Source organism: Pseudorasbora parva, chromosome 22 (genome assembly GCF_024679245.1).
Source record: "Pseudorasbora parva isolate DD20220531a chromosome 22, ASM2467924v1, whole genome shotgun sequence".
NCBI lineage: Eukaryota > Metazoa > Chordata > Actinopteri > Cypriniformes > Gobionidae > Pseudorasbora > Pseudorasbora parva.
Genome location: NC_090193.1, coordinates 3760840 through 3788430, shown reverse-complemented (window position 1 = coordinate 3788430; position 27591 = coordinate 3760840). Strand labels below are relative to the sequence as shown.

The window sequence follows — 27591 nt, the reverse complement described above, 5'->3', positions numbered from 1 at the left end:
TTTTGAAAGTTTCTGTACCCATATGTAAATAATATACATTTTTGATTACTTTAAGCTATCACCACAATATTTGATCCAGATGCAGATTTTTTTCTTTCTAAAAATGTCAAAAGTTTTCTATCAAACGATACCTGCCTTTTGACTCTCCTTGCTATAGTTTTGTAGTAATGTGTCTTTACTTTTGTGAATGTCTAAAAATGCCCTTAGGGCTTAAAGGGTTACGACGCGATATCAGTTCATCCAAATGAGAATCCATTAAAATGGAGAAATCAGTATTACATTATCCCAGCCTAACTAATATAACAAACTATCAGAGATTTCATTCAACACTATAGCTTTAACTTTTTCATTTACAATTCGGACAAAGTCCTTTTTTGTGGGTTGTCTGTTGTTTTTGACAGGAAATAATTGGGAAATAGGGAATTGGATCAGGACATGGGACACAGGACACTTGATTAAGCATACTCACATACTCTTCATACATTTGACTACTTGATGGATCGTGGAAATATAGCTGGTGTTTGACTGAGTCAAACGCAGATTTTAAAAAAAGGTTCTCTTTTAGGATATTGTATATTTTTTGCACATTTCATTGTTTTGGCTTTCAGTTTTAATACATGCTGACTTTTTCACTGCAAATTTTTGTCTGTGTAATAGTTTGGTTAAAAATAAATAACATTGGTTTAACTGTACTTATATTGATTTGTATAAGTAAACATGTATCTTTTTTATTTCAACAGCAAGCCTATGTGTCCTCCAGCCACCAGATGGCACTGTCCAGTCCCAACAGTAGCAGCGCAAGTAGTGTGGGAGGCGGGGAACAGCTGAGCAAAACCAACCTTTACATCCGCGGACTCCATCCTGGGACCACTGACCAAGACCTGGTCAAGCTCTGCCAACCGTAAGTCTCTCTGGTCTACGTACGCTAGCTAGCTTCGCTGTGCTCGTGTTTGTGAGGAATCAAGTTACTGAAAATGCATCTGAAAAGTAGTGATGGGGAAACAGAGTGTTTCGAAACTCAAACCAAGCGCTTCAATTGATTCACTCAAATATGAAGCGCTCAAAACAATAAGGGCTTCTCCAGAGAGGAATCCTTTTAATTGTAATATTTAAAATGTGTGTGTGCTGCTGCGCGTCCCTGTGTGTGTAATAAGCAGAGTGTGTGCACGTTGTGCACCGCCTATAGGCTCATATCACTAACACACCCTTTAAAGGGTTACTTCAGCGATTAGCATATGGCTTTCTATCAGTAGAAACCCTGGAGTATAATCGAATGATCGTGCTCCCCCTCTCATATCCCCCTGAGACAAGATATTTATGTATTTTATTTCTGGAAAAATTACTTCGGTGACACAAATATCGTTGTGCGCCATCGGAGGAATTGTTGGCCAGATGCTAAAGACTACAGCCAGCAGAGGGAGCTATTTCCGCATGTTTTCAACTCGCACATGGGGGATGGAGATCTCACTCACAGCTCAGCTCGGCTCAGGCATTCATGGAAACGGTGCGGCCGGCGGAGCAAAGAGAGTGTTTTATCTTCACAAGTTAATTCCGATCTAAGATAATCTTCCAAAAGCATGAACTGAAAATGCGCCAGACTGAACACGCACTGAGAACGACTGCCACGAGGGTGGACGCGTTTACCTCAGCTCTCATCACGAGAGCTCATTCAGCTCATCACGATGCGTGTAATCTGACTCCTGCTGCGTGTGTGCTGACACTTCCTCAGCGGCTCAATCACAATATATTGAAGAGACACGTTCAGTTTTTAATTGTAGTGTCTGTTCTCTAACTGAACTGATTTTATGAAGATGAACGCGGTGGTGGGAAAGTAAAAGTGATTCAGTAGCGGTGGCTTTGGGAATGGCCTCACAGGGCAGCGAAGCATTCTGGGAATTGTAGTCTTTCATCCCCATGAGACAAAAATACATATTCGGTCTTTTCTCAGTCTAGAAGGCACCAAATTCAAAAATTATTTCACATTTCTACTACATTAATGACCCAGTTTAAAGAAGATTAAAATGAATCTTCCCAGCACTGAAGTACCCCTTTAAATAACACAGAAATACTGCACTATTGACTTTAGAGCAGGTGTGTGTTGGTCAATGGTCAGTGGTTTTCAGTTCCTCACAATAGCAACGCTCCAACAATGCTCCTGAACACTCCTGGTTTAGACCAGATGCCCATGGTGGGAAAAAAAAAGGCGTTTGGGGAGTAGAATGTGTGTTATTTTGGCAAGGTTACCTGCTAAAATTCGCATTCCTGGGTCTATATATATATAACATAATTGCTGTCGCTTTAAGCTGCAGAAAAAAACGCAGATTTTGCAACACAGTGCAGTTGAGCTCTGTTGACATTTGACATCTAACGTTATGCGCCGCTTCGTTGCTCTGATTGATTGTAGGTTAATCCAATCGAGGTCTTTCCTGGTTGGGTTGAAACACACCCCATAATCACAGCCCAATGGAGCATCAGACTCATATTCTGACTAGAATTGAGTATGACCACGTCAGGCTAGTTTGCAACAGTTTGCGGTCAAAACTGTGTAAATGCAATGAGTACTCGATAGCGAATAGTTCATTCCCCCTTTAGCTATTAAATAAAAAAGTATGCTTAGTGTGATGTTGTAGGTGCTGCAATGAAAAACATTTTAATACGCACTTGATGAGATTTAAAGGCATAATCCTGAACTTGTTGACGTGTTCCTGTAATTTTAACAAGGACACTGTAAACTAAAGAAGGGAAATAAAGCATGACTTTACATTATTCAGAGGGGACTTTGTCTTCTCACTTCAGGAGATGTTCAGACACCACTGCTCTGAAGCTCATTTAAGCACTCTTTTCTCTTTCAGGACTTCTTATTTTGTGTTACACATGTGTGATTGTTGTTTAATCTAGATGTGATCCCTTTAAGTTGGACGTTTCTTTCATCTGTAAACTTCTGCTTGTAAATATGTTTACAGTCAAGAGATCTCAAGATCAGCTCTTACTTTGAGTATGTTTTGTTGAGCAAACTACAGTAGGCTTTGAGGTTTGAACTCAAGCCATTTGTGGTTCAAAAGAGGAAGCATGAGGGTAAATTCAGGAGACATAAATCAAATAGGAGTGGCAGAGAGGAAATGCTTCGTTTTCTTGTCATGAAGCCCCAAGAGCTTTACTTTAAGATGATCAAGCAACTTTACAAAGACTTTCAGCTAATTCCAGTATGTTTATATATACCCGTTAATTCCGGTTCTCAAATCTGATTGGCTTAGAACCTTTTCCAGCCATTCTACTAATAACACACAGAAACCATTTCACAGTTTGTATCACTCCGCTTGTTTCTGCCGGATCTATACTGGCAGCAATTCTCACAGCAAGTGTCAATGGAGGAGCAAACCTGCTATAATTTTACAAAAACTACTGTTATTGGAAGGTAGTTTTAAGAGAATGCTGTTGTTAAGACCTCACTATGTGATTCATATATAAGCATATGATGCCTATTTGACCATTTGTTTAGACATTTTTGCAAATATGAGCTCCAGGCCGCCATCGGACAATCAGTGCTCATGAACCCAGCTAGTCCTCTGGGAATTTCCTGATGGCTCTTATGTAGACAGTAGTGAAACATGAGATATGATTAGTTTGGGGTATCTCAAACGGGCAATTTTGGGCCTTATTATGACTTGTTCCAGAACAAACCGATTTGGCTAAGGGAAAAGTTAAGTTTCATAAAATTATTTTTTTTATTTTTTTATTTATTTAAAATGCATACAAATTGCAGCAAAGCATTCTGTGACTCCATTTTAATGATGTAATCAAAAAGCATGTCTAATTAATGGAAATCTTGTAATTTCTACAATTATTTTTTTTTATTCATTTCTTAGCAAAGTTTTTTCCCCAGAAGTTTTAATTATAATTTATTATTATTATTATTATTATTATTATTATTATTATTATTATTATTATTATTATTATTATTATTATTATTATTATTATTATTAGTAGTAGTAGTAGTAGTAGTAGTTTTAGTGTTAGTGTTAGTGTTAGTATTATTATTACATTGAGATGTAGCTAAATTCTAACATACAACAGTAATATTTTATTTTGAATTAGGTTTTCAACCCAAAAGCTGTTCTATCGGGTTGAGCTCAGGACTCTGTGCAGGCCAGTCAAGTTCCTCCACACCAAACTCCTCATCCATGTCTTTATGGACCGACGCTTTGTGCACTGGAGCGCAGTCATGTTGGGACAGGAAGGGGCCGTCCCCAAACTGATCCCACAAAGTTGGGAGCTTGAAATTGTCCAAAATGAAATGCTGAAGCATTAAGAGTTCCTTTCACTGGAACTAAGGGGCCAAGCCCAACTCCTGAAAACAACCACATACCATAATCCCCCCCTCCATCAAACTTTACACTTGGTACAATGCAGTTAGGTAAATACAGTTCTGGTGTGGTTTTATGTAGTGTAAGCTGACAGCATACTCAAAAGAAGCTTTGCATGTTAATAGCCTCGTTAAACCTTTGTTTGTGAATGTTTGTGCTTTGAATACGAGCGGTGTACCCTATCACTCTCCAGTAAGTAAATTGTGCCAAAGTATACCATTATTTAACAGATTTCAAGAGGCTGAGAACTGGTTTTGCTTCTGCAAGTCAAGACCAATCTTGTTTAGACCCTATCATTAATGTTTAAACAGACACATTCCTTAGTTCAGTTCAGATGTGGGACAGCGTTTGCACGGCGGCAAGAGAGAGGTGCTGACGCTTTGCTTCTGTTGGAGATGAACTGGAAAAAGCAGTGTGACGCTGCTTTAAAACACTTCTGAGAAACAAAATATTACACCTTACACTAATGCTGATTTTCCACAAACATCAGCACAGCCATATTTAGGCTATGGAAAAATTCAGACGACTGTTTCTAGGAACGCAGTGCTGTATTTTGTCAGAGAAGAGAGTGAGTATAGATAGATAGATAGATAGATAGATAGATAGATAGATAGATAGATAGATAGATAGATAGATAGATAGATAGATAGATAGATAGATAGATAGATAGATAGATAGATAGATAGATAGATAGATAGATAGATAGATAGATAGATAGATAGATAGATAGTCTTTTCTACTGGTCAGTGCTAATTTGGTAAGAAAACAAAAAGGAAGGCTATATGTTACTGTAGAAATGAATGCAACTTTTAAATTGTATTGTTTTTAATGTAAACATCCCCCTAGACGTGTTTGACTGTTGTGCTCGCATCTTTTGCAGATACTGTGCATGACGCGGCTTTCTAAAACACGGCACTCAAGTTAAAATAACTTTTAAGAAGCGCGTCTCTAGATCTGCACATTTTAACCGCAAAAAACGCGTCCTGTGGGAATGGCCCTAAACTCATTAAAAGACTAACAACACACTCTTATTTCAGTGTTATTTAAGCATTCACATTGCCTCGGACATTCAGTTTAACAGCATTACAGCTAGCCAGAGATAGAAAGGTTTCAAAAATTAACTATGCATATGTATTTTAAACAATTACATTATGTTCTAGTTCTGTCTGTGCAATCAATGCACGTTCTTAATGCACTTTTTTGTTTTGTTGGCATGAATCAAATCAAAATAAAAAAAATCTAATCAGAGCTGTATATTATTATTTAACAAGATACATATTCACGAATACAACCCCTCGTAATTCTCACCTTAATAGCACGGACATATTTCCGCCTGTTTCGCTCGTGTGATTGTCATTGTTTTCTACAGCGGTAACGCGGCACACCGTTAATTTCAGTTAGGGCTGTACTAGAATAATCGAATATTCGAATATTCGTTCGGTGAGGTGGCATTCGATTTTCAGTTTTGAGATTCGAATATTCGGGGTTTTTTTCAACACGTGACTTCCGTCGCGGACTCACTCACTCATGCTTGAAATAATACTAATAAATAAAATAAAAAAACACCGCAACATGCTTTCAATAAAAGCATCGCGCATTTTAAAGATTTAAATTAACAAAAAGTGAGAATAAGACAAAATAAATCCCTTATATAGAATAAAACTAATTGTAATAGATATTACATTTTGTGTCATTTTAAAAACAATTCATTTATTCTTATTCAACTGTTTATAAGCATGCTACCGTGTTCTTTATTTATTACAGTTTGTTGAAATCACTGTGTGTTACTAATTTAATTTCTGTTTTGGGATTCATTTGTTTTAAAGAAAGGTTCGTTATTAATACTTTATTAAAGTTCTTGCTCTCAACAGACTTTGTGTTTTGTATCACTTGTGCACTGTCCGTTTTCGGAGCATAAACCTGCCCGTGTAATGCGTACCGGAAACTGTTCTATTTAAAAGATTATTAAATGTTTATTAATATTTAAAGAATGTGTGCCACCTGATCATATTGCACCAAATGCAACACTGCACTCCACTGGGTCTGCCGCAACACATTTACGATGCCGAAGAGTGAAACGTGAAGTCGTGAAAGATGATACAAATGCAAACCGACACTATTATTATATATTTAGCCCCACCCACCGAAGCTTCGAATATTCGATATTGATTGCCACCTAAGCTTCGAAGCTCAAAAAATGGCATTCGAAACAGCCCTAATTTCAGTTAATAAAGGAAAGAATACTGCAAATGTCTGGTGTTATTCTGTGATTGTTTGGGGCATTCTACAGCTCTTCATCAAACCTTTCAACACAGAGTCCACTTCGGATTGTTTTAAATCAATGCACAAATTGTAATCAGTTCCTAAATTCTGATTAGGTGGGCTAGGCAGACATTTGCCCATGCATAGAACCAGCCCCGGATATATGACAATACTTTTTTTTAATTAAACTGTAAAAGGATCATAAAGTGACATTTGGAGCAGCTCTGGAGATGAACGCAAACGTCACGCATGCTTCAGTGTGTGTGTGTGTGTGTGTGTGTGTGTGTGTGTGTGTGTGTGTGTGTGTGTGTGTGTGTGTGTGTGTGTGTGTGTGTGTGTGTCTGGGAAATGAAACTACACGTCTGTGCCATTTATTCATTCATTCACACAGAAAAAGTAGAATTCATATTCAAATAAACTTCTTGCGGTTTAATATTCACAGACACTATTCCATACCGTGATGTGATTTAAGTGTACTGACCTACTTTTGATTTATTCCTCCAAAATTTGACAAATTCTGAGACATTCCACGTTATACAGTAAATTCCGTTTTCATGACTGGATGGACTTTGTATATAGATCAGTGGCTCACGCTTTTGGTGTGAGCGAGAGGTATTGTCTGATTGGTCAGACATTTAAAGTGGGCGTGGTTAATGCGGAGAAAGGCAGATGATCGGGACCTGCTTTTCTCGTCAAGTATGGGATGTACTGGCCTGAACAAACTTGGTTTGTGTTCTTGCCACCTCAAGAAAACGAACAAATTTCTTTGTTCTTTCAGCGTATTTTCCAAGCTATAGACTTGAGACTGATCCCGGCTGATAATGGGAAAAAACGATTCCGATTCCTGGCCGGTCGATCGGTTGGTGCATCTCTGATTTGTAGTAAAAGCAAGTCCAGTGACATTATTTGTTATACATAAAGCAATCAGTTTTGCTTTCTATTTCACTGCTGTAGTCTCGTCTGGTTTCGCATGCTTTCATATGTAAGATTATAAGAGTGTTCCTGATCCGCCCAGTTTTCCCCCCGCTGGGAGACTGTAGGTTAAGGTTGGAGTTTACCGTAATTTCACGATGATGTAATATGTGTACAAGCTCTCCGTTTATGGCCTAACATGCTGTCTAGCCAGCAGTTAAATGACTGATCTTTTCCTGCTGTATGAAGGATGTAACTTTACCAGACTAAAACAAAACTGCGTTTATGATTTGCTTTGGTGTGTAGTTGGATGAATGTGTGCGTCATGTACTTCTGTCACAGCTTAATGTGCAGAGACAACTAAATAAGCCATTCATAAGTTAAACACTGTGGCTCTGTAGTGCCTCAAACACTCTTTTTGTGTGAGCAGTCCAACATATCAACCGGGGCCGTATTCACGAAACATCTTTAGGCTAAAAGTAGCTCCTAACTTGCCAATTCAGGAGAAGCTCTCAAAAAGAATGGGTGTGTCAGTCTTAATTGTAGTCCTATTTTTTGCTCTTAGTTGTTTAAGCACTAAAGCTAGCTCCTAAATCTGCGAAATGTTAGGAGTAGTCAAGAGGCCTAAGACCAAATCAAAAACAATCCTAATGGCTATGATAGAGTAAAATAAACCTCTTTGCCGTATTGTCCGAAAGGATCAAAGTCTCCGAGCCCAAACCCTGAGGAGGCCTAGTCGTCGAGGTGGTGGAGGGAGGCAGAAGATAACTCAGCGAGTCGGCTGTGTATACTGTATGTCTTCTCTTGGGCTTATTAGAGATAGGGCTCCTCCCGAACGTTGTTTATAAAACATCATTTGTCACTTGAATTTTGCAATCTCTCTCTCTCGCTGGTAATTAGCTGAACATATTTTTTAATTAGTGACACGATTTTCAAACTGGTCGGGTCACTGCTCTTCACACTGCATGACTGTCTGGGGAAGCATTCAGTCACTGCTGTGTTCACACTGAGCGATGGATCGGCGACAGGAGGTTTCACACTGCAAGACTGTACAAGAGGAAGAATCACCGCTAACTTGGTCCCAACCGCGAACTACATTTGCGGAAAAAAAGAAGAAAAAAAAGTTGGCGGCCATTGCCACCATTTTGGATAATTTTCACAAAACTTTCATGGCCCCCTGAATATTTTTTGTATGCATTTTGTAAGAATATCTGAACATGCAATATGTGACCCGAACCACAAAACCAGTCATAAGGGTCACTTTTATACATCATCTGGAAGCTGAATAAATAAGCTTTCCATTGGTGTATGGTTCGTTAGGATAGGACAATATTTGGCTTTTAACCTAAAATTTTGCCAACTATTAAAAATCTGTAACCTGGGGGTGCAAAAAATCGACATAATGAGAAAATCTCCTTTAAAGTTGGCCAAATGAAGTCCTTAGGAATGCATATTACTACTAATGATACTTTTAAAAAATATATATATTTACGGTTGGAAATGTGCAAATGGAACATGATCTTAATACTCTAATGATTTTTGGCATGAAAGAAAAATGGATAATTTTGATCCATGCATTGTATTGTTGGCTATTGCCACAAATATACCTGTGTGACTTCTGACTGGTTTTGTGCTCCAGGGTCACATTTAATGTTTGCAACTTAAAAGTTTTAATTAAAACGATACATTAGAATTTTTATCTTGCAACCATGCATTTTTTTTTATTGTGGTAACACGTCCCCTGAATGACTAAGAGTAGAATAAAGTATATTTCGTTATTTTTTGGAGCTTGGAAGGGTTCAGTTTGAGCAGATGTTTTATCCCATTGTCATATGTCCTCGTCAGAGCTCATTTCCCAGTACATTCAGCATCTGGCTCATATTTGCGATCTCACGCATATACTCAATACTCATTTTCAGTGTCTTCAAAATCAATATTTTGATCACTGACAGCTTCTTGAGCACATCCATCATCGTGACATTGACACTAATAATGGTTTTCAGTACTTGCTCGGCAGTAAATCACTGAGCCATTACAAGTTTTGCAGATTATAATTATTATAACAATGTAGGTTAGGTAACTATGATTGAAACATCACTTCATCATTGCATACCAGACATCGCCACCTTGTGGAATAAAGGTGAATTGTACCTAGTTTGTCATTATAGATTAATTTATTATTGTGCAAAATAATATATACCTACAATCATAGTCATTAGTGACCCTATACAATTTTGACAAAAAAAAACTAGTGGAAAAAAAGGCATTCAATTATAATTCACTTTTTTTTTTTTTTGCTTGTTATATTGTTTAAAATGAATTAATTAAGGAATACTAATGCTGCGTTCACACCGCACGCGAATGACGCGATTCGCGCGAGTGATTTAATGTTAAGTCAATGCAGAGACGCGAATAGGCATTCTGCGGCGCGATTCGCGCGAATGAGGCGGCAAGGATCACGCGAATTGAGCGTTTTGAAACACGCGAATCGCTCAAGTTGAAAAATTTGAACTTTGGCGGATATTCGCGCCGCGTTAACCAATGAGGAGCCTGCTTACTGCTGTCATGTGTTGAAGTGCCGGATGGGAAACCCATAGGGGAAACCCCGAGGCCAGAGTAATTTAAAAATACTACTGTATTGTTTCACAAAATGTAGTTTTAATAGTTTTTCAGGCAAAAATGTAGTTGTTTATAGCTCAAATATGTGATTTATTTATTAAGAAAGCTCCTATTTGAAAATTTGATCTGGTGTTTTCGGAGGTGTGAGACCCGGGCGATCACCGGAGCTCAGCGCTCATCAACCCCGGTGAGAGCAGCCTTAACTCGGCTCGTCCTTCTGCCGACTGCCGCTGCCTGGCAGAACCCCCTCCCATGACGCGAATTCGCGTCTGTTGTGTAGTGAATGTCACGCGCGAATGATGCGAATGGATTCAAAATGTTCACGCGTCCAACTTCGCGCGAATAGAGCGATTTATTCGTGTCATTCGTGTGCGGTGTGAACGCAGCATAAGAAGGTTGATGTCTAACTTTAAAAAAAATGAATGAGGAGGAGGGTAGTGAATGAAAGGTATGCATTTACGGGTTAAATATGAATCTGATTACATATGATATTTTGTTTCTGCTTCTTCTTCGCCTTTGTTTTGATCAGGAGATTCTCTATTCTTTCAGAAGATGCGTAATAGTGCCCCCTACTGTTTGACAGTGAAGATGCGGAAAGCCGGAGAATGCCATTAAATGGCGGGGAAAGAGTTCAAAATAAAGATTCCCAAAGGGTGTTTTTACAGTGATGTCATAGTGGAGCCATTTTCGGTTCCCTTAAGAACCTTGCAGTGTTTATAAAATCATTATAAAATATTTTTTTCCACTATAAAGAACCTTTTGTGCAATGGAAAGGTTCTATGATATTAAAGTGCCAATAAAGAGCCTTTATTTTGAAGAGCAGGTTCTAGACTGAGGTAAAGCTATGGCAGGGTGAGAGAGGTGAGGAAGTGTCAGCTGTGGAAATCCTTTAAAGGGAAAACAAATACCAGAGCATGTGAAGGAAAGGACGGCATCAGTGCTAACTGGGTCATGGTTAAACAGTAGCGCGCACACACACACACACACACACACACACACACACACACAACACAGATGTCGAAGTGCAAAAGTCAGATAGGTGTTTAACTGATGACCTTTGAACTGTTCAACATGGAAATTAGTCTCACAGTCTACATAAGTCACTTCCTCTTTTTTGTTCTTCTGACTGATGTTGTTTTTTGTTCCCTTTTCCCCTTTACCCTCTAAGTTATCATATTCTCACACTGATAATGTGATACACATTCCATTCTGTCATTAATTTGTTCAGAAAAGGACGTCAACTGAAACGGTGATGACTGCATTTTATCTCACCACTTTAAAGAAAAAAATATTTTTTTTTATTAAAGAAACAATTCACCCAACATTGATAATATGTGAAGATGTTCCACGAAGATATTTTGTACATTTTCCTACCATAAAAATATATATACAGTGAGGAAAATAAGTATTTGAACACCCTACTATTTTGCAAGTTCTCCCACTTATAAATCATGGAGGTGTCTGAAATTGTCATCGTAGGTCTATGTCCACTGTCAGAGACATAATATAAAAATAAAAATAAATCAGAAATCACAATGTATGATTTTTTTAAACTATTTGTTTGTATGATACAGCTGCAAATAAGTATTTGAACACCTGAGAAAATCAATGTTAATATTTGGTACAGTAGCCTTTGTTTGCAATTACAGAGGTCAAATGTTTCCTGTAGTTTTTCACCAGGTTTGCACACACTGCAGGAGGGATTTTGGCACACTCCTCCACACAGATCTTCTCTAGATCAGTCAGGTTTCTGGCCTGTCAGGATTCTGGCCTGTCGCTAAGAAACACTGAGTTTGAGCTCCCTCCAAAGATTCTCTATTAGGTTTAATGATTGCTCCAACAGTGGACCTTTTTTTCACCAAACTGCTTGGCAATTTCCCCGTAGCCCTTTCCAGCCTTGTGGAGGTGTACAATTTTGTCTCTAGTGTCTTTGGACAGCTCTTTGGTCTTGGCCATGTTAGTAGTTGGATTCTTACTGATTGTATGGGGTGGACAGGTGTCTTTATGCAGGTAACGACCTCAAACAGGTGCATCTAGTTTAGGATAATAAATGGAGCGGAGGTGGACATTTTAAAGGCAGACTAACCGGATCTTTGAGGGTCAGAATTCTAGCTGATAGACGGGTGTTTAAATACTTATTTGCAGCTGTATCATACAAATAAATAGACTTTATAAGTGGGAGAACTTGCAAAATAGCAGGGTGTTCAAATACTTATTTTCCTCACTGTATAAAAGTATTATTAGTAGTAATGTGCATTGCTAAGGACTTGAGAAAAGGCGATTTTCTCAATATTTAGATGTTTTTTTTTTGCACCCTCAGATTCCAGATTTTCAAATAGTTGCACCGTGACCAAATATTGTCCTTTCCTAACAAACCATACATCAATGAAAAGCTTATTTATTCAGTTGTTCAGTTTCAAAACTGACTGGTTTTGTGGTCCAGGTTCACATATATGATAACATTGATAATATATATTGATAAATAATGACATTAATATCTCTCCCTAATGTAATTCCAAACATGAATACTGTTGTATTTTTTGAAATTTGTAATTTCTTTAAATACATCATGCATGTAAATCAAACTGTGTGTAAAACAACAATAATTTGGATTTAAACTGTTCTTTGAACATGATTAACTTTAATGAGATTACAAAAAGATAGAAAATAATAGTACCTCATATTACTTTTACAGAGTGTTAGCAGTTTGCTAGCTTTGGTTCTTTACATTGATTTGCTGCTTTAAAATAAAGCTTTATCCTCCTCGTTCTTTCCTGACGAGCCGACTGTGTTTTGGATTATGGGAGGCACTTCCGGTTTGGAGAAGTTACACTCAAAAAGACTGATACAAATCATTTCAAATCTTAAGGTTGCGCTACAAATAATCCTTATCCATCAGTTTGACTGAATGAGCAGAACGCTCATTGGTATTTTAATGTGACACGGGATAACAAGAATACACTCTAAAAATTCGGAGTAAAAAATAACCCAATGTTAGGTCAAATATGGACTAACCCAGCAGTTGTGTTGTTTTAACCCAGCGATTGTGTTGTCTTAAGCAAATATTTAACCCAACCGCAGGATTAAAACAACCCAATTGCTGGATTAAAACAACCCAATTGCTGGATTAAAACAACCCAATTGCTGGGTTAAAACAACCCTATTGCTGGGTTAGTCCATATTTGACCCAACATTGGGTTAAAACAACCGAGCATTTTTTAGAGTGTACCTATAGCATGTCAGACGCTGCATTCTTCCTCCTGGCTATTTTGTTTTTCTTCCTTTTTTTGCTTTCCACTGTAACAGTATGAAAAGCACAACATATACTGTGCATTTGTGGTCTGCTCCCCTGATTTAATTTACGATATAGCCCATGAATTATTCACAGAATGCACTGAGAATTCCTTGTTTTTCTCCCCAAATCCTCATTTCTCTTTCCAGGGTTGTTTTCACACAGATGCCTTAAAATGTCATTGTCTTTCTTTTAACTTTTGATCTCTATTAGCAGTGTTTACTGGGATGTTTCTAAAGCAAAAGCACTTTGAAATATTATCACTCAATGTTCCAGTTAATGAACATTTTTGATTTAGCCAGTGTATGTTACATATATTACTAAAGTTATATTTAACACATCCGTAATATTGCTGTGGAAATAAGTCAGTTTCAGGGGTAACTCATGGTCTGTGGTACTCATTTATTAGCTTTTACACTTTAAATGTACTTTTAATGTTAGATGGTTGACGTTTGAGTTGAATAATGTCATCTCATTGGTTTCTGAAAATGCTTATTATTGCACTGGATACGGTAATAATCGTATTACCTGAACAAAAATATTACAAGAAAATGTACATTAGATTGACTTCAGTTTCTACATTAAAGGAGAGCATTTATCAAGATGTTTAATACCTGGTTAATCAAAGAAATAATCAACAAATGAATGATCTGTTAGTTCCAGTGTTAGAGAAGATTTACTTTGACTAGTATAAAACCCATATCTGATTTGTAAATGAACTGTATTAGCGATTTGATGTGGTGTAAGTAACTCATGATTGACAAGGTTGCAGTTGTAACAGTCAAACGGTGTTAATAATGCTTGTACTCAATGTAGAAAGTAGTGCTTCATTTAGTCATTCCGGAGTATCTTTGCCAACAACACTGCACTGTGCCAGCTGGCCGAACGACAGACTTCCCACATGTCAGCGTGATCGGAAAAGAGTCAGAGACAGACAGGAATGTCTGTGCATATTGCCAGAGGCACTGGAGAGTTATCTCTGATGTCTGAACAACGATTAGAAGAGTTTATGACCAACGGTTAAAAAAATTATTACTAATAAGTGAAAGACGTTGGTTTTTCTTCGCATTGTTTTATCATCATGCATTGTTTTTCTTTGTTTAGGTAATTTCCTCCCTTTTTTCCCCACAGTCTGCTCCAACCAATTAAATTCTAAATTAATTAAATTAGATTTTTTTAAAAGTAAATCAAATATATTTTCCTAAGTAAAAATGTTTGTTTATTTATTTATTTATTTATTTATTTTCACTACCAGTTTGGACAGTACTTTGGGAAAAAGATTTTCCATATATGCAGTTTTTTTCCCACTATCTCCAAATCATCCATTAAATAAAATAAAATAAACAAAATTATAGTTAAAGCTTTAGTTTAACTATTTAAAAATAGGTCTTGGCCAGGTTTATATTAATCTATGTATAATCTTTTTGATCAAGCGTGTTTTAAGATATTGAGAAACATCTCAGGACTGCAACCCTAGTTCCCTGAGAAGGGAAAGAGATGCTGCGTCAGTGGCGCTTTGGGAATGACCCTGCGTTATTGCGTCTGAAGTAGGGCTGGGATAAACGATTATTTTTCGATGCATCGATTAATCTAACGATTAATTTTTCCTGTCCGATTCGGTTACGATTCGATTCGTTTATCGATTATCTCCCCATTAATTGCCTAATAGTAATTTATACATGTTGATTTAATTATCTGAATGAAAAAACTAATTCCTAAACATTGCAATATATGTTTATTGCTCTTAAAATTCCAAAGTAAGACTATACAAGAGCAATGCATTCAATAAAACCTTGAAAACATAAAGTACACAAACACACACACACACACACACACACACACACACACACACACACACACACACACGTCGTGTTTCTATGTTTTATGGGGACTTTCCATAGGCGTAATGGATTTCATACTGTACAAACTGGACATCCTATCCCCCTACACTGCCCCTGCCCCTAAACCTACCCATCACAGGAAACATTCTGCATTTTTACTTTCTCAAAAAACTCCTTCTGTGTGATTTATAAGATGTTTTCCTCATGGGGACCTAAAAATGTCCCCACAAGGACAAGGATTTCGGATATTGCCATCTTTGTGGGGACATTTTGTCCCCATAACGTAGGGATTACCACACACACACACACACACACACACACACACACACACACACACACACACACACACACACACACACACAAATAAATAAGTATAAACCAACAACAAAGAAACACAGTATACGATTTTTCTATGTATGCAACTCAGCCTACAGGCTTTGGCCATCGATTAAATATCAACAAGTTGGTTAATCAAATCCGGGGACACACTGCAAGTGTGAGCGCCTCGGCTGTGTGGCGTGTCCGTTTTTGTTTCGGCTCCCATGTAAACAGGTTGGAGTTTGCACACTGCCTGTGACGCGCGGAAAACGCGTGCATGCTAGTAATAGAAGAGCGCCTTCACGCGTGTTGGGAGCGTCTCCAGGCAAAATAGAATAGGAAAAGATGTTTATATATCATTTTGACACGAATACATATTATTAAATGACATTTTCATGTTTGAAAGTCTGTAGGTTTACATAAATGCAGATATAGGCCTAATTGTAATAATAAAAAAACACAATTATCGATTTTGGAATATTGCAACTGTCAATACAGAACGAAATATTCTGTAGCCTATTTTGCCCTCAATACCAGATATGTGGCTACTGCCGACGTTGTCTTTGCTGTATCAGTAGGCTATTTATGTTTAACATTAGGAATAGGGCTTCCCTCCGCATCAATAGCAGCAGCAGCGCCGCGTCAGACACTCTTCTAGTGTACAAAGGCCGAGAAAACGCCACGCAGCCCCGTGGCTGACCCGCAACAGAAACGCCACGCGCATCCGCGGCATGACAGTGAAAACAGCTACATATATAGTGCATTACGGGCGCCAATATTCCGTTTAAAACCAGAATAGTCCTGGGATGAAACTGCTCACTTAGAGGATGGATACCCTCGGTCACATCAGCGTGATTAGACATTGAACATTTTAAATTTAAAACAGCTTATTATGTAGGTAGCCAATGTGCCCGATGCTTTCACTTGATGCAAACGTTTGTTTTTGTGATTAAAATACATAAATTATTACCAAAGCATCTGTCTTCCTGTGTGCAGAAATTTGTTTATGTAGCCGTGACAACAAAACTCGTGCGCGCAGGGAGCAAGCGCTCTTAACACAGACGCGCATGCCTGTGTTAAGAGCGATGCTCCGTGCGCGCCAACCCCATACACTGTGGCCAACCCGCAAGCTATGCACTTCTAAAAGTCTGAGGAGCCACTCATGTTGCTACATAGAAAGATAAACATAATAAATAATATACTTAATTACATAATTTATTATGTATATCTATGGTTGCTACTACTCTCCGGCGCCACCACTTTTATTTTGAGTCTTACGAATCGACGCGCATATTTTGCGTCAACGTATTTTTTGCGTTGTCCCAGCCCTAGTCTGAAGCACATTCAGACTATTGCGCTACTAGTCCAATAGCGGGAGTGAACATCACAGGCGGGTGACGTCACGACCAGGAAAGGATAAAGGAAAGCTTCTTGACTGAGCAATTCAGATGACGCAAATCTAATATGGGATGCCACCCCCCCCATCCTTTTTTGGAACAATGAAGTAACAGCTGTAAAATCTCGACTTTCTGTCGGGTGAATGAACGCCTTCTATAGCTTCTTTGTTCAAGAGAGATTTTATTTCTTGCTCCATCACCAGAGCCTGCTTGGAATGCACTAATGTGAGTAAAACCCCATTGAATCAAGGTGGATGTTACGATCCTCCATTCTAGTCTAGGGGCAGGAAAGGAGGGTAACAAAAAGTCGCGGGGAGAGGATGAGAGAACTGCCATCTCCAGGTCCCAGGGCAGACACACACGGCTCAGTGACACCAGTTTCAAAATAACAAGATTTATTAAATTAACAATGAGCATTAACAGACAAGACTTCAGGAGGGGAGATGCCAAAACAACAAACAAAACAGTCTTACTCAAGATTAAGGATAACTTTCCTACCAAAAAGGAATAAAAGAAAATACAGAAACAATTACCTAACTCCCTTACTACACCAAAAACAGGAGAAAAGGTGGGTCTTAAAGCAAAAGGCTTCCACCTCCCAACAGTGAGAAAATTAAGGAAAACAAAAGTAGAATGCTGATGTTCACAGACAGCTCACATTGATTTACACTGCTCAGATTGAGTTAAAGTTTAGGAGTGCAAATATTAGCTGTAACACGTAACAGCTCACCTTGCTATACTGGTTATACACAACTTAGCTGAGACACTTCACAGCTCTTTACCTGACACTACAGGCAAAACACTATACACCATATAAGCACACAACAGCACTGGGATCAGAAGATGGCAGTCCCTCCCGCAGAGGAAAAACCTCAGTCTCTCTCGCTGACTGGAAATCTCTGGGTTCCTTTGTTCTCCACTTAACGATCTGGAACAGGATTCAGGTGACACTCATGAGCCTGTCAAGCAGACAGTGGGAGGAGCAAGAACAACAGAACAAGCACAGAAAATAGAATCCACACAAATTAAGAAAATAAAATAAATCCCTACGTCCCTGTGGACGTAACAGTGGACGAGACCCAAACTGGATTCTGTAGCCCTTCTCTATAATATGCAGGACCCATTGAGATATGTTCGGCAGAAGCCTCTACTCTGCCAGATAATCTACTAAGGGAACCAGCATCTCGAGGCTGGCCTCTGGTGTATTCAAACCTGAAGCAAACTGGCAGGAACTGAACGATTTGACTGCTTTACAATCTTCAGTCTTTTAGACCTTGTGTCATGAGCTCGCTGGAAACCGCTGTGCCCTGATGCACCAAGGGTGGCAGGCTGAACAAAATGGCCTCCTAAGGGCGATTGAGTGATGTGGATACCATGTACGGAGGTGTACCCCTCCACTGGAACAATCCTCAGATCTGGCTTCTGCTTAGAAGGCTTCGGATGAGAGTGTTGCCCCTGCCCCATTGCTTCAGAGGTAGAGGACGAGATGCGAAACTCTCCTTCTGCTGTGCCCTATATGAGGAGTTTGACGGCTGGGACTACTCTCGCTCAGAAGCCCAGAGGGCTGGGGTGGCGAGGGAGGTAGCATCTGAATCTTAGGTGAAAGTGGGGCATATAGCAGAAAGGCTCTGTCCTTTTCTTTTATATCGGAAAAATTCAGCTGTAAATGTCTCCCAGTCCCTGTTGGCCTTGAGAGACAGACCTTACCGCAATCCAGGTTCCTCAGCAGGTCGGCCTGATATGCCTGAAATAACGACATGGTGTGGTGACACGCACCAGCCTGACCTGCTGCCATATACACTTTACCCACTAGTGCAGTTTTTAGCTTAGTGGGCAGCGTTGGGGCCTTCATGGACGATGCTGAGCTAAGGGACAGATAGCTCGCAAGGGTCTGTTCAATCCTAGGCATCGCCCCATAACCATATTATTTTAACCCCAGATGTCTGAATACACATGACCTTGGGGGCTGAAAAGGTGGATATGGCTTATCCCACAAGATCAGGGAAAAATGCTTGGCTGGCCATTCAATGCTTAAATTTGACACAGCCCGAGTTATCACCTCCACAAACTCCTCATGGAAAGGAAGGCTAGGTGGCGAATCCTCTTCCCCCACTTCGATGCTCAGCACATCCACCTCCACCTCCTTAGAGATAGACAGCTGAAGCACAGGTCTCTCTCCCTGGGCAGAAGAAGCCGCACCGTGGGCTTCCGATCCCTGAGAGAGAGTGCTGGATCCCCCATTAAAGTTAGAGGAATGGCAGGGCCCGTCTCTAACCCCTCCGAGAGATTGATTTGTGAACCCCACGATTGCAGCTTCCGTGCAGCCTCTCACAATGCTCACAGTCGGCCTCCTCAAAGGCTGACAGAGCATGGTCCGCTCCCAAACACATAAGACACAAATTGTGTTTATCTCCACACATAATAAAACGAGGGCAAGGGGAAGCACACGACTTGAATGCTTGCTCATTCACCATGATACTGAGATAGTGAACTCACTAATACAGCAGTAATTAAGACAAACAGTTTACACAGAGCGCTTGCTGAGGTTAGGGTTAGTAGTGCAAGTTGTTTCCGGGAGTGCTTTATCCTTTCCTGGTCGTGACGTCACCCGCCTGTGATGTACACTCACGATATGGGACTAGTAGACACACATGCTTCAGACGCAATCACTCAAGGGCGTTCCCAAAGCGTCATTAACGCAGCGCGAGTTCTGTCAAAAGGGATCTTCAGTTGTGGGAGTGTAAACTACATAAATTTTTGAATTGGTGTGTAATACATGGCCATATTTCAAGTATAAGTAAGCATAATTCTGGTAAAGTACAAACATTAGTGTGACTGTGGAGAGAGAGAGAGAGAGAGAGAGAGAGAGGAGAGAGAGAGAGAGAGAGAGAGAGAGAGAGAGAGAGAGAGAGAGAGAGAGAGAGAGAGAGAGAGAGAGAGAGAGAGAGAGAGAGAGAGAGAGAGAGAGAGAGAGAGAGAGAGAGAGAGAGAGAGAGAGAGAGAGAGAGAGAGAGAGAGAGAGAGAGCTGAGGACTGAAGGAGGAGGCAGGACTCGGAGTTGGGTTACATCAGTCGTCTGCTCTCCCTGAAGCTCAAGACTAATGAGAGAGACTCCTAATCTAATCTATTATTTATGTCCTGATAATATAGAATTTTGTGTGTGTGTGATATTAACACAAAAATACTGTCACTATACTGTATTTAGTTTTTGTTTTTTTTGCATTTTAAGATGTTTATTAATAAATGAGAAAATTGAAATATTAATTGTTTAACTTCAATTAATATTTAGACAATTACAAATTACGTATTTTTAAAACTTATGTTACATTAACGAAAAACTGGAGATGTATATATCCTCTACATCCTATACAAATCAGATGGATAATATTTGACTTCTGTGATTCATTTTACACATGCATTGCTCTATTACAAAATAATTAATATAACGGTTAATAACCATATCAGCATAAAACTTAAAATAGACACTTTTTCTCATATAAACACACAGACAGATAAATAGACAGACAGACAGACAGATAAACAGACATACAGACACACAGACAGACAGATAACAGACAGACACACAGACAGACAGATAAACAGACAGACAGACAGACAGATAAACAGACAGACAGATAAACAGACAGACAGACAGATAAACAGACCGATAAACAGACAGATAAACAGACAGACAGATAAACAGACAGACACACAGACAGACAGACAGATGATAAACAGACAGACACACTGACAGACAGACAGATAAACAGACAGACAGACACACAGATAAACAGACAGATAAACAGACAGACACACAGACAGACAGATAAACAGACAGACAGACACACAGATAAACAGACAGACAGACACACAGATAAACAGACAGACACACAGACAGACAGACACACAGACAGATAAACAGACAGAAAAACAGACAGACAGATAAACAGACAGACAGACACACAGATAAACAGACAGACAGACACACAGATAAACAGACAGACACACAGACAGACAGACACACAGACAGATAAACAGACAGACACACAGACAGACAACAGATAAACAGACAGACAGACACACAGATAAACAGACAGACAGACACACAGATAAACAGACAGACAGACACACAGACAGAAAAACAGACAGACAGATAAACAGACACAGAGACAGACACACAGACAGAAAAACAGACGAGATAACAGACGACACCACACAGACAGATCAGACAGACAGACAGATAGACAGACAGACAGACACACAGACAGACAGACACAACAGAAGACAGACAGACAGATAACAGACAGACAGTCAGTCACAGACAGACAGATAACACAGACAGACAGACAGACAGCACACACACACACACTACACACACACACATGACAGATAACAGACAGACAGACAGATAAGCAGACAGACAGATAAACAGACAGACAGATAAACAACAGACAGACAGACAGATAAACAGACAGACACACAGATAACAGACAGACAGACAGATAAACAGACAGACAGACAGACAATAAACAGACAGATAAACAGACAGACACACAGATAAACAGACAGACAGATAAACAGACAGACAAATAAACAGACAGATAAACAGATAGACACACAGACAGACAGACATAACAGACAGATAAACAGACAGACGACAGACAACAGACAGACAGACATATAAACAGATAGACACACAGACAACCAGACAGACAGACATACAAGACATACAGACAGACAGACAGACAGACAGACACACAGACAGACAGACAGATAAACAGACAGATAAACAGACAGAAACACAGACATACAGACAGACACAACAGAGAACAGACAGACAGACAGACACAGACAGACACACACACACAGAAAGACAGACAGACAGATAAACAGACAGACACACAGAAAGACAGACAGATAAACAGACAGACACACAGACAGACAGATAAACAGACAGACACACAGACAGACAGATAAACAGACAGACAAACTGACAGACAGATAAACAGACAGACAGATAAACAGACAGACAGACAGACAGACAGACACACAGACAGACACACAGACAGACACACAGACAGACACACAGACAGACAGACACACAGACAGACAGATAAACAGACAGACAGACAGACAGACAGACAGACACACAGACAGACACACAGACAGACAGACAGACAGATAAACAGACAGACAGACAGACAGACAGACAAATAAACAGACAGATAAACAGATAGACACACAGACAGACAGACATACATACAGACAGATAAACAGACAGACAGACAGACACACAGACAGATAAACAGACAGATAAACAGACAGACAGACAGACAGACACACAGACAGACAGACAGACAGACAGACAGATAGACAGACAGACACACAGACAGACAGACAGACACACACACACACAGAAAGACAGACAGACAGATAAACAGACAGACACACATACAGACAGACAGACAGATAAACAGACAGACACACAGACAGACAGATAAACAGACAGACACACAGACAGACAGATAAACAGACAGACAGACAGACAAACAGACAGACACACAGACAGACAGATAAACAGATAGACAGACAGACAGACAGATAAACAGATAGACAGACACACAGACAGACAGACAGACAGACAGACAGACAGGTGTAGTGGAGGAAAGCCCAGAACAAATAGTTTTTGTCCCCAGGGCGATGTCTCAACCTGTACACAAAACAGCAGAACTGAGGCAGATTACAGTGTGGAGATCTTTCACAGGACAGGAGGCTGTGGGAATGGCCCACTTTACATGCATAAATGCTTTACAAATGAGTCATGTTAGATGAATTATTGTTTAACTGTATTTGTGTTGGCTATGACACCCACCGTCTTTGTGCGATGCAATTAAAGGGCAAAAAAAAAACAGTGTTCATTGCAAATGTGTTGGTTAAAAACTGCAAAATATTTTGGTGTCGAAGTAAAAAGTTGTAATATCAGGGATAATTCCAGCACTAATGATTGGAGGCAGCATGATGATTCCCACCAACAGGAATAGAGGTGATTTAACTAGAATACTGAATAATCTGAACAATCGTCTATGGGCTGGAAATATTCCTTTATTTGAACAGCTTCAATTTCATAACATAAGTGCATGAAAAAATGCAAACATTATTGTTTAATGCAATGAGTTTCCCCCCAGATCCCCCCAAACGTACTCGGTTACTTTCGTAACCTCGGTTCCCTGAGAGAGAGGAACGAGTATTACGTATGGGAAAAACTCCTTTTCTCGAGAATGTGAAGCAAAACTTTTAATAAAGGTATCTATGTAAAGCGCAGTGAGCTGCACGGCCATAGCCCAGCGCGAGGAGCGCTCTGATTGGCCGGGCTGCGGCAACTGCAGGAACCTATGGTGAGGCGGCTGAGAGGAACGAACCAATGGGGGGCGTTCCAGAAGCCCGCCGAAAAAGGTGCTTATATTTGCATACAGGAGGCTATATAAGACCCTAATTCGCCATAGGTGTCAGGTTTTAAGATCGACTGAAGCGATACCTGAGAAGCACAAACACGGCACGGAACGTAATACTCGTTCCTCTCTCTCAGGGAACCGAGGTTACGAAAGTAACCGAGTACGTTCCCTTTCGAGAGAGGTTCCTCGTATTACGTATGGGAACACAATGTAAAGCGCCGTGTGTGCTGACTGACCCAGTATACCCAAAGCACATGTTATAAACCCCCGAGACACCGACAGAGGCGGCTTATAAGGGGAATGAAGAACCGGAAGAGTCGGTTCGTTTGAACAGCTGATCGGACATAGTCGGATCTTATGATGAATGAATAGTGCTTAAGGACTAATGTGTACAGGCCAAAATGTAAGGCAATCTGTTTGCCAGGGTCAAGATAGAGCCTAGATGGAGAGAAGCCCTGCTTGTAGAGCTGGAACCTCCAACTTGTAGAATCTGATAAAAGTGGACGGAGAGGCCCAGCCTGCCGCCGCACAGATATCTTCCAAAGAAATGTCACACGACCAAGCCCAAGATGAGGCCATGCCTCTAGAGGAGTGGGCTTAAATGCCTGTAGGACAGGTTAGGTCCTGGACCTATATGCTAGTGGGACTGCATCCACTATCCAGTGTGAGAGACTGTTTCATGACAGCACAAACTTTAGTGCGGCCACCGAAGCAATGAAGAGCTGATCCGACTGCCTGAAGGGGGCGGAGCGCTCTAGATACAATCTCAATGCTCTGACTGGGCAGAATAGGTTTGCGTCTTATTCTCTCTGAGACGCGGGTTAAGCAGTGCAAAGACCTGCATACTGAAGGGGTTGATAGCACTTTCAGCATAAAACCATGCCTCGGTTTGAGCACAACCTTGAAGTTGCTGGACCCAAACTCAAGACAGGAAGGGCTCACAGAGAGTGCAGGTAAGCCACCCACTCGGTTAACCGAGGCCACAGCCAGCAGAAAAACGGTTTTGAGTGATATGTGCTTCAAGCTCGTGTTCTGAAGTGGTTAGGAGGGGGAACCCTTCACGGCCTCCAAAACCATGGCGAGGTCCCAAATAGGGACCGAGGTAGGGGCAAGGCGAGCTGAATCTCCTGGCCCCTTTAAGAAAACACACAATAAGATCACTTTTCCCTAGTGAATGTGCCGCGATAGGAGCGTGGCTAGCTGCTATGGCGGAGACACACACCCCGAGTATGGAGGGGGGACGACCCGCATCCATTAGCTCTTAGAGAAAGCGAGCGGTTCCGCCAGTTCGCATGAGTGTGCGTCGATGTTTCGCGTAGCACATTGGTTAGAAAACCACTGACCACTTCAAAGCAGAGCTGCCAGATAGCAGGGGCTCTAGCTTCCGAAATAGTGTTCATAACTTGTCAGAGAGGTTCCGGGATACCGTTGATGGGCCATACGTGGAGGGCCCACAGCTCGGGATTGGGATGCCAGACCTTCCCTTTCATTGGCAGAATAGGCATGGGGCTGTGTCTGACAGCTGAAACAGTATGGAGAACCATGTGCGGTTCTTCCAAAGTGGGGCTATTAAAAAGCACAGGCTGCAGCTGGATCGCGATCGGAGGGAACATATAGAGGGAGTCTGGGCCAACATGGGCCAGGGCATCCCTGCGTTTGCAGAAAAAATATTGGGCAGCGTGTGCTGTGCAAGCTGAATTGTTTGCGGGTAAAGGGACCATCCCCCTGGGGACATGGGTCCTCTGGATAACATGTCCGGACCCTGATTCAGAATACCTGGCACGTAAGCCGCCCTTAGGGAGCTCAGATTGTGCTCTGCCCATAAAAGGAGATGCTTAGCCATGCAGTGAACAGAGTCTGATCTCGGCTGCCCTAGCGATTTTATGTACATTATCAAGACGTGGTGGTTCTTATGCCGTAAGTCTTGAGTCTATGACAATGACTGTACTGATAAGCCTGCCCCTCGAAGGCGAATCTCAAGAATGGCCTGTAGTGGGGGTGGGGGGTTATCGTAACGTGAAGTATGCGTTTTTCAGATCTATTGAGAAAACCCAATCCCCGGGGCGAATGTGCGCGAGGATTTGTTTCACCGTCAGCACCTTGAAACGAGCGTGTCATAAGTGCTTTGTTCAGATGCCTGGAAAATGGGCCTGAGACCGCCACCCATTTTCGGCCTGAGGAATTAGCGACAGTAAAAACCTGACTCGCTAGCGTCGGGTGTACTGTTTTCGCCGCTCTCTCCTTTAACAGTCTCAATGCCTCAGCGAGAAGCACGTGACTGACACTGCTTCTTACAGAGGGCTCGACCACGGCTTGAATCGCGGGGTCTGCGAGCAAAACTGTAGCGAGAACCTCATTTTATATGTTCAACACCCAATATTATATACCAGGAATGGCCTGCCAGGCCTGGGCTCGTAAAGCCAGGGGTTGAATTAGATTCGGGGGCTGGCCGCTTAGTAATAGGGGCCTGTTAGCCGGGTTGCTTGTGCTGTAACACTGCTTGTAACACTGTGGGGATAGTGTTAGTTTTGGCGGTGCAGGCTTTGCAGTGGGCGCACGCCTCACATTTATATTGTGTGTGCGAGAGTGAACTTTGTGAAAAGTGCTTGGGTGCAGGAGTGCAGACTGTAAAGTGGGCACATTTCCTACATAGAAAGCTCTTTTGTGTGTAGTGTAAACAATGTGCAGTGGCGCACAACCTACGTAGAATACCCACGGTGCAAACCAGTGAGCAAATCCACAGGGGTAAACGCACACAGCATTAGTGTGCAGACGAGCGTGTTTAACACAGGCTAGTTGACTGCAATATTTCATCTCCAGTCACTTAACTTAAGGGAACTGGGAGAATGTAAGGAAGTGCGGGTGGTATGTGAGCCATTCCACAATGCCGTTATGCTCTAGTCTAGACTGAAAGCGCGTATGCAGACAAGCGTGTTTGACCACAGGCTAGTTGACTGCAATAAGGCTAGTTGACTTTATATGGTGTAATCCGGCCGCGGCGGGATTTATTTGTGATTTTGTGAGGCTGAATTAACAGTGCTTATGTAGGGGTGCACACTGTGTAGTGGACACTTTGTCTACAGTGTAAAAACCTTTCCAGCCGCCTGAATAAAGGGGACTGGAAGTGATAGAGTGAAAAAAAAAAAAAAAAAAAAGGGCTTAGCTTGGCAGCCATTTTCCGACGCCCTTATGCTCTGACAGTGAGCGCGTGCTATGACGTAAGCCGCGCTCTAGTCAGCAACGCGCTGTGGAAGGGGCGCGCGCTATCATGACAAGGCAGCCATTACAACTTCCTTGGCAGTAAGCGCGCGCTGCAGCGACATTGTTCTTGACATACCCAACAGCCCGAGCTCGCTCGTCTAACTTACTCTAGTATTCTCTGTCCGCAGCGCTTCAGCACGGCGGCGGTAGAATGAGCACGGCGAGAGCTTCGGCTCGAGTTTGTTTATTCACTCTATTATTCTCTGTCCGCGGCGATAGAGCGACAGGACGAGAGAATTGGAAGCGTGAGGAAAAACTCTGTCCGCGGCGCTTCTAGCACGGCGAGAGCTTCGGCTCGAGTTAGTTTATTCACTCTAGTATTCTCTGTCCGCGGCGATAGAGCGACAGGACGAGAGAATTGGAAGCGTGAGGTAAAACTCTGTCCGCGGCGCTTCTAGCACGGCGAGAGCTTCGGCTCGAGTTTGTTTATTCACTCTATTATTCTCTGTCCGCGGCGATAGAGCGACAGGACGAGAGAATTGGAAGCGTGAGGTAAAACTCTGTCCGCGGCGCTTCTAGCACGGCGAGAGCTTCAGCTCGAGTTTGTTTATTCACTCTAGTATTCTCTGTCCGCGGCGATAGAGCGACAGGACGAGAGAATTGGAAGCGTGAGGTAAAACTCTGTCCGCGGCGCTTCTAGCACGGCGAGAGCTTCGGCTCGAGTTTGTTTATTCACTCTAGTATTCTCTGTCCGCGGCGATAGAGCGACAGGACGAGAGAATTGGAAGCGTGAGGTAAAACTCTGTCCGCGGCGCTTCTAGCACGGCGAGAGCTTCGGCTCGAGTTTGTTTATTCACTCTAGTATTCTCTGTCCGCGGCGATAGAGCGACAGGACGAGAGAATTGGAAGCGTGAGGAAAAACTCTGTCCGCGG

General features: G+C 41.3%; 1 protein-coding gene across 4 annotated transcripts in view; it reads left to right on the top strand.

Annotated features, from left to right (window-relative positions):
• The window catches only part of rbms2a (RNA binding motif, single stranded interacting protein 2a), a 98364-nt gene that overhangs the window by 43562 nt on the left and 27211 nt on the right, over positions 1 to 27591 (top strand). For all 4 annotated transcript variants that reach the window (XM_067431079.1, XM_067431080.1, XM_067431081.1 and 1 more), the window contains exon 2: positions 741 to 901. In XM_067431079.1, the coding sequence (XP_067287180.1) occupies positions 741 to 901 (161 nt within the window). The remainder of the gene's footprint in view (positions 1 to 740; positions 902 to 27591) is intronic.